This window comes from Hemitrygon akajei, chromosome 12, assembly GCF_048418815.1.
Source record: "Hemitrygon akajei chromosome 12, sHemAka1.3, whole genome shotgun sequence".
In the NCBI taxonomy this organism is placed as follows: domain Eukaryota; kingdom Metazoa; phylum Chordata; class Chondrichthyes; order Myliobatiformes; family Dasyatidae; genus Hemitrygon; species Hemitrygon akajei.
The window spans coordinates 13,279,522-13,292,814 of NC_133135.1; the positions used below are offsets into that span (position 1 = coordinate 13,279,522).

Here is a 13,293-nt window from a genome sequence, read left to right on the forward strand (position 1 = left end):
ACATCAGTCCTGATGATGGGTCTCAGCTCGAAATGTCAACTGTTTACTATTTTCCATAGATGCTGTCTGGCCCGCTGAGTTCCTCCAGCATATTGTGTATATGTTGCTTGGATATCCAGCATCTACAGGATTTCTCTTGTTTGTGGTTTGACAATAATCCAAATGTGGCTCAAATAAAATATTATATAACTGCAGCATGACTTCCTGACTCTTATGCTTAAAGCTCCAGAAGTTAATAACATTTTACACATTGGTTGCTTGTTTGTCTTCGTTTGTGTTTTTCATTGTTTTCTATTTCTTTGTTCTGTTATGAATGCCTGCAAGAAAATGAATCTCAGATTGTGTTTTGTGACATATGCAACCTAAAAAGTAATTCATTTACTTTGAACATTGAACTTTAGTTGCAAATTAAAAAGAACAGGGAAATCGATTGTTCACAGCTCTAATAAATTCTTGAAATGCTTCATAGTTATTATATACAGTCTTTTTGTCAACGAATAGTTATTTCACCCAGAGAAAGTAAAATGGAAGCTTTTGTCATTGTCTTAGAATGAGAGGGGATCTGATTGAAACATATAAGATTATTAAGGGATTGGACACGCTGGAGGCAGGAAGCATGTTCCCGCTGATGGGTGAGTCCAGAACTAGAGGCCACGGTTTAAGAATAAAGGGTAGGCCATTTAGAACAGAGATGCGGAAAAACATTTTCACCCAGAGAGTGGTGGATATGTGGAATGCTCTGCTCCAGAAGGCAGTGGAGGCCAAGTCTCTGGATGCATTCAAGAGAGAGTTAGATAGAGCTCTTATAGATAGCGGGGTCGGGATATGGGGAGAGGGCAAGAACTGGGTACTGATTGTGTATGATCAGCCATGATCACAGTGAATGGTGGTGCTGGCTAGAAGGGCTGAATGGCCTACTCCTGCACCTACTGTCTATTGTCTATTGTCTTCTACCATTGTGTTTTGGCTGTGGGGTTACTGTTGTAGTTAAGTTATTGTATAGTTAGTTATTAATACAAAAAAAGGTACATTATTAGGCAGTATAATCTTATAATTATCCTTTCAGGACCATTATTTGACATGATTAGATATGCAAAGCCCAACCTTGACGCTGTTGAAATATATTACAGTAACGGAGAGACAGTTCTGTGCTGCCTTCCACTGTGAATTCAGTAGTGTTTCTATTGTGTTATGCCAACTTAACTAGTCATCTCTCTTGATTTCTGATCACTAGTGTCCTTGTACATCCATTTTCTTTCCTGCATTCTCATTCATCTCTTGCTCCTACCTTACTTTCTCTCAGATCCTTAAAACTATAGACATTTTTTTTTAATCTTTCACTCTTTTAATCCATCTTCCACTATAAATTTCCAGCACAAAATGTTCACTCCCTAATCACAATGGAACAATTTAAATATCTTTTGGTTCTTTTCAAAGATATTATAACTGTTACAGAGTAATACTACTAGAACTATATCAATTTGTTTAAAATTGCTTAATGTCATTTCCAGTACGAAAGTGTAAAGCAGAATGAAATAATTGTTTCTCTGGATCTGATGCAGCACAAAAAAAATCCACAATAAGGTAAAGAACACAATAATAAAAAAGAAAGAATGTATTTAAATATATCAGATAGCTTATATACATTGATTATATGTCTATAAAGTGATGCTAGGCACAAGAGGTATACAATGATAATATAACTATATTAAGGAGATTTTAAGGTGATTGAGTAAAGTATAGGGGTAAGTCTTTTTTTTTAACACTTGCAGAAAACAGAGAGTGGGAATAAAGGAATCCTATTCTGGCTGGCTGCTAATTACCAGTGGAGTTCCACTGTTGGGACCGCTGCTTTTTACAATCTATGTCAATGATTTAGGCTATGGGATTAATGGATTTGTGGCTAAATTTGCTGATGATACAAAGATTGGTGGAGGAGCGGGTAGTATTGAGGAAACAGAGAGCCTGCAGAGAGACTTAGATAGTTTAGGGGAATGGGCAAAGAAATGGCAAATGAAATACAATGTTGGAAAGTGTATGACCATGCACTTTGGTGGAAGGAATAAATGGGTAGACTATTATTAGGTGGGGAGAGAATTCAAAATGCAGAGATACAAAGGGACTTGGGAGTCCTTGTGCAGGATACCCTAAAGGTTAACTTCCAGGTTGAGTCAGTGGCGCAGAAGGCGAATACAATATTGGCATTCATTTCAAGAGGTATAGAATATAAGAGCAGGGATGTGATGTTGAGGCTCTATAAAGCACTCATAAGACCACACTTGGAGTATTGTGTGCAATTTTGGGCTTCTTATTTTAGAACGGATGTACTGACATTGGAGAGGGTTCAGAGAAGACTCACGAGAATAATTCCAGGAATGAAAGGGTTACCGTATGAGGAACGTCTGGCTGCTCTTGGGCTGTATTTCCAGGAGTTCAGGAGAATGGGGGTGGGGGGGGTGGAATCTCACAGAAACATTCCGAATATTAAAAGGCCTGAACAGATTAGATATGACAAAGTTATTTCCCATGGTAGGGGAGTCTAGGACAAGAGGACACGATTTCAGGATTGAAGGATGTCCATTTAGAGCAGAGATGTGGAGAAATCACTTTAGTCAGAGGGTGGTAAATCTGTGGAATTTGTTGCCACGAGTGGCTGTGGAGGCCAAGACAATGGGTGTATTTAAGGTGGAGATAGATAGGTTCTTGATTAGCCAGGGCATCAAAGGGTATGGAGTGAAGGCAGTGGAGTGAGGATGACCGGAAGAATTGGACCAGCCCATGACTGAATGGCGGAGCAGACTTGATGGGCCGAATGGCCTACTTCTGCTCTGATGTCTTATAACACAGAGAATGGTAAATCTATGGGATTCCCTGCCTGGGGTGATGGTATGAGCATATATATTAGGGAAATTTAAGAGACTCTTGGATATAAGAAAAATGGAGGCAAGTGATAGAATAATTTTAGAGTAGGTTAAAAGACCCATAGACACAGGAGCAGAATTAGGCCATTCAGCCCTGCAAGTCTGATCTGCCATTCCACCATGTCTGATTGATTATCCCTCTCAACCCCATTCTCCTGTCTTCTCCCTGTAACCTTTGACACCCTGACTAATCAAGAGCTAGCTATCTCCACTTTAAGTATACTCAGTGACTTGGCCTCCACAGCTGTCCATGGCAATGAATACCACAGATTCACCACCATCTGGGTAAAGAAATTTCTCCTCACCTCCACTCTAAATGTTTGTCCCTCAATTCTGAGGCTGTCTACCCTGCTCCTGGGCTCACCCACTATACAAAACATCCTCTCCACATTCACTCTATCAGTGTTCAATAGGTTTAAGACTATATGATTCTGCTCCACCATTCTGTCATTGCTGATCCCAGATCCTATTCAAACCCATACACCTGCCCTTTTGTCATAACCTTTGATGCCCTGACCAATCAGGTAACTATCGCTTTAAATATACCCACGTTCTTGGCCTCTACAGCAGCCCGTGGCAGAGCAATCCACAGAATCAGCACTCTCTGGCTAAAAAAAAATACTCCTTATCTCTGTTTCAATGACAGCCCGCCTCATTCTTCTAAACTCTAGTGACTACAGTCCCAGGGCCGTAACTAAATCTGTACATGCAGATGTATAGTTTATAGATTTTGTCTACTCCTGTTGCAATCCAGAAGTGGAGAATGCCGGAGGCAGCGTAGCATGGTGTCCATGCTCGGTTTGCAGCTGGCCTCTCCCAACGGTGCTGCCCTCCAGTATTCAGTTGGAGAATGAAAGCTAGATTGCACGTGTGTGTGTTTACAGACTGCCGGGAACTGCACTATTGGTTTGTGGGGCACGTCACTCTGGGACTTGGGTGATACATCTATTTTTTTGTGTCATTGTATGTTTGCTTGCTTTCTTGAATGTGTTGTGTATGCCTTGTGCTGTGTGTTTTACACCTTGGCCCTGGAGGAATGTAATTTAATTGGCTGTCTTCATATATGGTTGAATAATAATTAAACTGAACTTATCTCGGAAGTGAATGCAGCAAAGATTCACCAGGCTAGTTCCAGGGAGAGTAGTTTTTCATTCAAGGAAAGATTGAACAGACTGGACTGTATTCCCTAGGCTCCAGAAGAATAAGAGGATGCCTCATCAAAATATAGAAACACAATGGGGTTAATAGGCTAGATGCATGGAAAATATTTCTCCTGGCCAAGGAGTATAGAACTCTGGAGAGCAGTTCAATGAACAGCACAGGAAAAGGCCTTTCAATCTTCAATCTTGTGCCACACTGGTTAAAGCTAATCCTTCCTGTCTACTCAAGGCTCACAAATCTCTTTTCCCTGTACATTTATGTGTCCAAGAATGTGCTAACACCCCTATCGCATCTGACTTCACTGCCACCCCTAGCAGCTCAGCATCCACTTCTCTGCATAAATAAGTTGTTTCATACCTCTCCTTTGAACTATCCCCACCCCAACAATACACACACTGTAAATACAGGTCTTCTTACCCACCAGCATTAGTTGAAAGACAAGTATACCAGTTAGTACTGAAATGAAAAGGTTTGCCTTCACTCGGAGAATGGCGACCCTTTAGAATTCTCTGTCCTGGAGAGTGTAGACTTTGTCAGCTTGCATTCAATTCAATCAAAACATAGATTGATAGATTTATGGATTTCAAAGGGAATCGTAGGTAACATAGACAGTTCTGGAAAATGGTGCTGAAGATCTGTCACGACCTTGAGGAATCGCAGAGCAAGCTTGAAGGGCCAGCTGGCCTACATCCAGCTTCCATTTCATATGTTTAGTACATCTCAAAGCACGTTGTAGGTGATAAAGTACTGTTAGTGTGAGGTGTCTGCAATGCAGGATGTGAAGCAGCCAAATTACCCTCAATGAACTACCACAGGTATCAATAAGTAAATCAATGTCTTTAAAATGATAATAACTGCAGGATGAATGCTGACTAGAATATAGGGAATAACTCAAGTTGTCCAAAATATTGCTACAGGATATTTGCATCCATCTTTAGGTGCAAACCAGCCTTACATGTAACAACTCCTCTAAAACCAGCTCTTCCAATAGAGTAGCTCTCCCCCACAACTTCAGTTGGCCAAATTTCTGTGCTCATATCTATATTGGGCTTTGAACTTATAATTCACTGCAAGTTACTATTCTCCTTGTTAGATATTCCTAACCCATTACCACATACTTATGATGTTCTTTAAATATAACCAAGGTTCAGGAGGATAGAACTTACAAAGGCACTGTTGGTGTAGTTTGGTCAGGCAAACTAATATGAAAAAATTCACCCAAAACATCAACATCCCCACAAGGGGAACCAAGTTGAATACAATTAGTGTTCTATCATCAATTTGTATAAAAATGAACTTTCTTCAAAGCAGGATATGATTTTACACAGGTGCCAGTGATATTATAAATCCAGTCAAAATCAAGAGTTAAGATTCCAAATTGGCCTAAGACCAAAGAAATTTGGGATTCTCTGGAAAATATCAGCTTAAGCATTGCAAATACTTAGTACAGTAAGATTCAGGCCAAAGTTTGGTTTCTGCATCTGGGGACCTTAATTAAGTTAATTTGTTCTTGGAGCATTTCAAGGATTTATTTCAACAAAACAGAATAGCAGTTCAAGTCTGAATGCATCAATAATTTTTAAAAACTTTCAACAGGACTTCATAAGAACCAGCAAAACTTCTGATGCTTTCCAGAGTTTGTATAATGTCTCTCTGCAATAAGGTCTCCAGTATGTTACTCCAGATTTCCCACTCAACTACGAGAAGTCCAACACAGAAAATTAGATTTCAATATGTGCTGACTTTTCTGCACAGCATCATCAGGAAACAGATTACAAACCAGAAACTGGCAGCCAACAGACAAAGAAAGCAGTCACAGACAGCTGCAGGATGGGAAAAATAAAATAAAAGTCCCATAAACAGGATTTATCTACTTTACCGACATAACAGAAATAAAACACCTTTGTTTTCATGTGATCTCAATTTGCCTTATTTCGTCATCCAGACCTTGGTAGAAAAAGCTTATGCACAGCAATAAAAGGTCAGCACAACATTGTGGGCTGAAGAGTCTGTACTCTGCTGTATTGTTCTATGCTGTATGTTCTACTAATAACTATTGAATCACATATTTGGATGCTTTCTGAAGAACATTTTTCTTTGTACTGTGCCAGTAGACTCCAGAGAAGCTTGAAAACAAATGAACTGAAATTGTGTTAAAAATTTGTTTTTAAAGGTCGTCTTTAAAATGCTTAAGAGGGCATCATTTAATTGTTTCCCATCCTCTGGATCAGGAGAATAACTTTCTTTCCTTTCAAGCATTGGAATCCTTACAAGGAGAAGGCAGGATAATAGGGTTGAGAGCGATAATCAATCAGCAATGATGAAATAGTGGAGCAGACTTAAGAGGCCAAATTATATAATTATGCTCCAATGTCTTATGGTCTTATCAGTTTATGGAATTTGCATAGGAAAAAATGGCATTTGGACAAGATGTGTATCATCATTCATGGAGATGTTTTCTAGATAATAAGCCATAGAAAGCAGTGACAGATGCTATTTGTCATTATTAGGATTTTTGAAAAAGTTATGCACCAAGCCATTGTTTCCTGGGGTTGTAATATTATAAATTAATCTAAAGCCAGCCAAGTCTGATGAATTCTACCTTTAGAGTTTACATCCTTTATCTTTAATCAGTTTATGAAGTTAAAAAGTCACATTTTGCTTGGAATATGTGATTTATAGCTCCAGGGGTAAAAAACACAAACCTTCCAGTTTGTCAATTGCACAGATAATCCTTATGAACATAATAGGAAGGATTTAGCCTTGTCGTAAGTGTAAGGTGGATCAAACAATATAAGTGAGATCCTTTCTTAGGATTGTGACATCACTGCCAAGGCCAGGGCTAGTTACCCCCAAGAAGGTTGTGGTGGTGGTGAGCTATCCTCTTGAACTAAGGATATTTGTTCTAGTGATCTGTTTCCAACAGTAAACTTTAGCTTCTGCATTCTTTCTTCAAGTGGACTGAATGTCGCCGGCATTCGAATAAACAGCAAATTAAAGGCTGCCAAACAGTGTAAATGTTTTCATGCTGTACTTTATATATTTTAAACAAGCTTTATTGCATGAGTTCATGAAGTTCAACAGCACAGAATGAGGCCTCTCATCCCAATTTGTCCACACCAATGCAAGTTTCTTCCGAAACGAGTCCCATTCACCTGCATTTGATCTGTATCTCTCTATAAGCTAGGGGTTCCCAACCTTTTTTATGCCGTGGACCCCTACCATAAACAAAGGATCCATGGACCCCAAGTTTGCAACTCCTGTCCTAAAACTTTTCCTATCTATGTACCTATCCAAATAATTTTTAAATGTTGTAATTGTACCAACTTTCATAACTTTCTCTGGCAGCTTGTTCCATTGGCCCACCAATCTCTGTGTAGGAAAATTAGTTGTTTTTCTTAACTTTCTCCCCTCTAACTTGAAACCTGTGTCCTCTATATTCATTCAAGGGATTTGGGCTTTTCAGGTTGACCCAGCATTTAATTGCCCATCCCTTGTTGCTCTTGAGAAGGTGATGGTGAGCTGATTTCTTGAATTGCTGGAGTCTTTCAGGTGTGTTATACACCCACAACGCTGTTATGCAGGGAGTTCCTGGACTTTGATCCAGCAATGGTGAAGGAAAAATATTCAATCTCTCCTTATAATTCAAGCCCTCCAGTTCTGGCTTTGTCCTTGTGAATCTTTTCTGCATCCTCTTTTGCTTAATTCTTCCTCTGCTATGGCAAACAAAACTGTACTCTATATTCCAGGGGGGTTTCACCAACATTTTCTACAGTTATATTGTGACATCTCAACTCCTGTACTCAGTACTGCATCTGATGAAGACAGGTTTGCCATATCCCTTCACTTCCTTTTCTGTTTGTGTTGCCACTTTCAGGGAGCTTTGTATTGGTATTCCCATATCTCTCTGTTCTCTGACGCTTCCCATGGCCCTGTCACTCACTGTGTATGTCCTTTCCAAAATGCATCACTTAGCTCTTGTCTGAGTTAAATTCTACCTACCATTCCTTGGCTCATTTTCCAGTTTGATCAAGATTCTGTTGTAATCGTAGAAATTGGATTCGTTATAATCTGTTGTAACCTTCTCCACTGTTCACCAATTTTGGTGCCACCCATAAACATACTAATAATCTTCCCAACATTGTCATTCAAGTCATTAATGTATATGACAGGCAGTAATAGAACCAACACTAATCCACGCAGCACGTCACTGACAACAGGCCTCCAATCTGAAATATTACCCTTCATCTGCTTTCCCCCAAGACAGTTGACCAGCTTACCCTTGATCCTGTGTGATGTAATCTTTTGGACCAGCCTCCCATGTGGGACCTTGTCATAGTTAAAGTAAATTTATTATCAAATGATATATTACCATGAGATTTTCTTGCTGGCATTCACAGTCGATACAAAGAAATAGAATGGAATCATTGCAAACCTACGCACAAAGATGGTCACACAACCAACGTGCGAAAGAAGACAAGCTGTGCAGTACACAAAAAAGATAATAAATAAGCAATAAATAACACTGAGAAAGTAAGTTGTAGAGTCCTTGAAAGTGAATCCATAGGTTGTGGAATCAACTCAATGTTGAAGTGAGTAAAGTTATCCACGTTGTTTCAGGATCCTGATGGTTGAAAAGCCTTGCTGAAGCTTTGTTGCTGCCTCAGGGACATCTTCAGAAATCTCAAACACAATTTTTCATGCACAAAAGCCATGCTGACTATCCTTTTCGAAATCAAAGTCAAGTTTATTGTCATATGACGTTGTACATGTATACATAGGTGCAAAGAAAAAAAACGTACAGCAGCATCACATAGCGTCACGTAAGCAGCATTTACAATCAAAACATAAATTAAACACAGTTGTTACAAAAATACAATTAGAACAAAAAAAACATTATAGGGCAAAGTGGTCACAGTGTTGTTAAACTATACTGAATAGGGTTTTGCCTGCTATTTCAAGAACCAAGTGGTTGAAGGGAACTGGATGTTCTTGAACCTGATGGTGTGGAACTTCTGTACCTCCTGCCCCTTGATAGCTGTGGGTAGATGGCATGGACTTTTCAAATGCAGCCTGTTGCTCAGAATCCCCTCCATTATCTCAACCACCACTGATGTTGGCCTCTCCAGCATGTCATTCTCCTGCTTGTCCTTGAGGCCCTGAAGTATTTTTTAACAAGAGTAACTGATTTTTTAAGAAAGTGTACCGGAGATCTTCATATCAAGGCCTGGTCATGTTTCTCATGCTTCACTTTGTTTATCTCTTGTCTTGTTCAGGATAATATTGTAATGCACTTTTTTGTGTTATCTCTTATCCAGTTACCAGAGGCTGCTACAGACCATTGCTGTATTAGAAGCCCAGCGGGCCCAAGCTATTCAAGATCTGGAATGTTTAAGCAAATATCAGAAGGAAGGACTGAAGGAACCCATAGCATTTGTAGAAAATCTCCAAAAGAAGGTAGAGCATAACCAGATCCTAATGAAAACTGAGGCTTCAATATTCATTGGAGAAGTGGCAAGGATCTTTTTATCCCAATGTGTTTTGCTTGTACATTTCCAATTTACTTTTACTAAATTGTTCAATTTTGAAAGCTAAATTAACTAGTTGAACAACTGAATCTGCAAAGCAACCCACACAAAATGCTGGAGGAACTCAGCTGGTCAGGGGGCATCTATGGAAATGAATAGACAGTCGACATTTTGGGCTGAGACCCTTCTTCAAGACTGGAAAGGAAGGGGGGAGGCGTCAGTATAAAAAGGTGGGTGAGGGGAAGGAGGATAACTGGAAAGTGATAGGTGAAGCCAGGTCGGTGGGAAAGGTCAAGGGCTGGAGAAGAAGGAATCCTTGATAGGAGAGAGGATGATAGAAGAAAGGGAATGAGGAGGAGACCTGGTGGAAGAAATAGGCAGGTGAGAAGAAGTAAAAGGTCAGAGTGGGGAATGGGGGGGGGGGGGGGGGAGAATTGGTTTACTGGAAAGAGAAATTGATCGTCATACTATCAGTTTGGAGGGTACCCAGACAGAATATAAGGTGTTGCTCCTCCACCCTGAGGGTGGGCTCATCTTGGCACAAGAAGAGTCCATGGACCAACACGTCAGATTGAGAATGGGAATTAAAGATGTTTGTCCACTGAATATGCAGAAACCAAGCCCAAAGTTATGTTTGTTTTATTCTATTGTATGCAAGGATTTTGAAAGTAAGTATTTTAGAGCAAAGGTAAAATTCCATATGGGTGCTTAATTGTCTACAGGATTTGGGACACATTGGATGCTGTGATCTGTCAGAGGTCTGAGTGCATGTATTGAAGGAAGCTCTATTGCAGCATGTTGTTTGTGCAAATGAAATACCAGAGATTGGATCTATACTGAGAGGCTGAAAAATATAAACTGCTTGAGAATTTAATTGGGTTGATGCAGCATGTGGGGAGAGGCATGTGAACTGTGTGACATTTCAGATTGTGACCCTGCATTAGCACAATTTTTATACACCCCCAGAAAGACTTAATTCTGCTGGGGGGGGGGGGGGGAATGCACAGTAGCCTAGCAGTTAGCGCAACACTTAAAGCTTGGGGGCGTATCCTCTGGAAGCAAGTTTGTATGTTCCTTCTCATGTGCACGTGGGTTTCCTCCCACAGTCCAAAGGCACACTGGTTAGTAGGTTAATTGGTCATTGTAAATTGTTCCATGATTAGATTAAGGTTAAATATGTGGATTGCTGGGTGGCTTGGCTAGAAGGGCTTGTAACCCATTGTATCTCAGTAATGAAAATGAAAATAACCGAAGTATACAGCTCAACCTGCTCCAGGTTCCATCATCTGAAGTCTCTGTCTCTGCAATGAAATGTAATTGATTTGATCCAAGAAGAGGTCCAATAGGAGGTTTTTATAGACAGCATAGGCAGTATTTCACATCTAGCTAATAAAATGGTGTTAAGAATTAAACATGTAATGCGGACCTGGATCTGACAGCCTACCAAATAGAAGTTGTGGGGTTTGTTTCTTGAAAAATATAGTTGAGTAACCTCAGTTTTTGTAGCAAAATGGCAGTTTCTGGTACAGATAAATTTACCTTCTCCCATCTCTAACCCTCCTGCTCTTGGACACCTTGCTAAGGTTCTCAGCTCTGGATCATTTTCATCTTGAATTGCAAACCATTTCAAATTCAGCACTCTTCTCCTTGAACCGTACCCCCTCTGAGCGTTGCCCTCCACTTTCTCTGCACCAATCCCAACCTTACCATCAAACCCACAGACAAAAGGGATGTTGTTGTAGTGTGGCAGACTGAACTCTACTTTGCTGAGGCCAGGTTGCAACTCTCAGACAACTCCTCATACCTATCCTTTGAAGAGGACCCCAGTCTGGACCATCAGAACACTGTCTCTGATACCATCACTGATTTCATCAATTCTGGAGAACTCCCATCCACTGCCACCAAACTCATTATTCCCTTACTCTGCACTGCTCAATTCTACCTCCTACCCACGATCTACGAACTGGACTGTCCCGGTAGGCCTATTGTCTCAGCCTGATCCTGCCACACTGAACTCGTGACCTCATACCTCGACTCCTGTCCGTCCTCCTTGATTCAATTCCTTCCCACCTATATCCATGACATTTCTCATGCTCCTGATCTCCTCAATAACCCTGACTGCCTCATTTTCACCATGTTTGTCCAGTCGTTATATGCTTCTATTCCCCATCAAGAAAGCCTTAAATCTCTGTTTCTTTCTCAATAAACTAACCAACCAATTTCCCCACCACCATCACCCTCCTCCATCTGGCAGAACTAGTCTTCCTCCTCAACAATTTTTCCTTTGGTTCCTCCACAAACACCTATAAGGGCCCCAGCTATAACTCCTTTGCTGGCTATGTAGAACAGTCCATGTTCCAAACTTTCTCCAGTAATACTCCCCAGCTTTTCCTCTGCTACATTAACGACTGCATTGGTGCTGCTTCATGCACCCATGCTGAGCTCTTCAATTTCATCAACTTTGCCTCTAACTTCCACCCTGCCCTTAAATTCACCTGGTCCATTTTTGACATCTCCCACTCCTTTCTGATGTCTGTCGCCAATTATGGAAACAAAATGTCAAACAGCATCTTTTATAAACCTACCAATTTCCTCAGTTATCTTGACTATAACCCTTCCCACCCTGTCTCCTGTAAAAATGCTATTCCCTTTTCTCAGTTCATCACTGCCACATCTGTTCTCAGATTGCAGCTTTCCTTTCCAGGGCATCAGAGACATTCTACTTCAAAGAATGGGGCTTCCCTTCCTCCACCATAGGTGCTGCCCTCACCCGCATCTCTTCCATTTTCCGAACATCCACACTCACCCCGCCTTCCCGACATCTTAACAGTGACAGAGTTCTCTTTACCTACCACCCGATGAGCCTCCGCTTCCAACACATTCTCCGTAACTTCCACCATCTCCAAAGGGATTCTACCACCAAGCCTCCAAACCTCCTTTTATAGCCCCCCACCCTCGCTTTCCACAGGGATTGCTCCCACTGTGGTTCCTTTGTCCATTTGTCCCTCTGCACTAGTCTCCCTTCCGGCACTTATCCCTGCAAGTGGTCTAAGTGCTACACTTGCCCTTTAACACCTTCCATCAACACCATTCAGGGCCCCAAACAGTCCTTTCAGTTGAGGCAACATTTACCTGCAAATTTGCTGGAGTCGTCTATTGAGTCTCCTTGAGTCTCCATCTGCCAAAAGCAGAACTGCTCGGTGGCCAAACATTTTAATTCGATTCCCATTCCCATTCTGACTGGGCCTTCTTTTATGCCAAGCCTCCAACCCGATGGTGTAGATATGATGGCCTCGCTGTCTCAGAGGCCGATGTTAGGCTGTCTTTATGGAGGATGCAGCCTCACAAGGCAGCAGGCCCTAATGGAGTTCCAAGTAAGGCTCTGAAAACTTGTGCCAACCAACTGGCAGGAGTATTCAAGGACATTTTCAACCTCTCACTGCTACAGCTGGATATTCCTACTTGCTTCAAAAAGGCAACTGTTATACCTAAGAATAGTAGTGTGTGCTGCGTTAGTGACTATTGCCCAATGGTGCTTACATCTACGGTGATGAAATGCTTTGAGAGGTTGATCATGGTTAGAGTGAACTCTTGTCTCAGCACTGCAGTTTGCCTATCACCACAACAGGTCTATGGCAGACACAGTCTCAAAGGCTCTTCACACTGCCTTTGGTCACCTGGAC

The 13,293-nt window shown here is 41.1% G+C and overlaps 1 protein-coding gene across 4 annotated transcripts in view; it reads left to right on the plus strand.

The window, feature by feature from the left end:
* Positions 1-13,293, plus strand: part of zzz3 (zinc finger, ZZ-type containing 3) — a 182,692-nt gene that overhangs the window by 115,313 nt on the left and 54,086 nt on the right. For all 4 annotated transcript variants that reach the window (XM_073062584.1, XM_073062585.1, XM_073062586.1 and 1 more), the window contains one exon: positions 9,401-9,539. In XM_073062584.1, the coding sequence (XP_072918685.1) occupies positions 9,401-9,539 (139 nt within the window). The remainder of the gene's footprint in view (positions 1-9,400; positions 9,540-13,293) is intronic.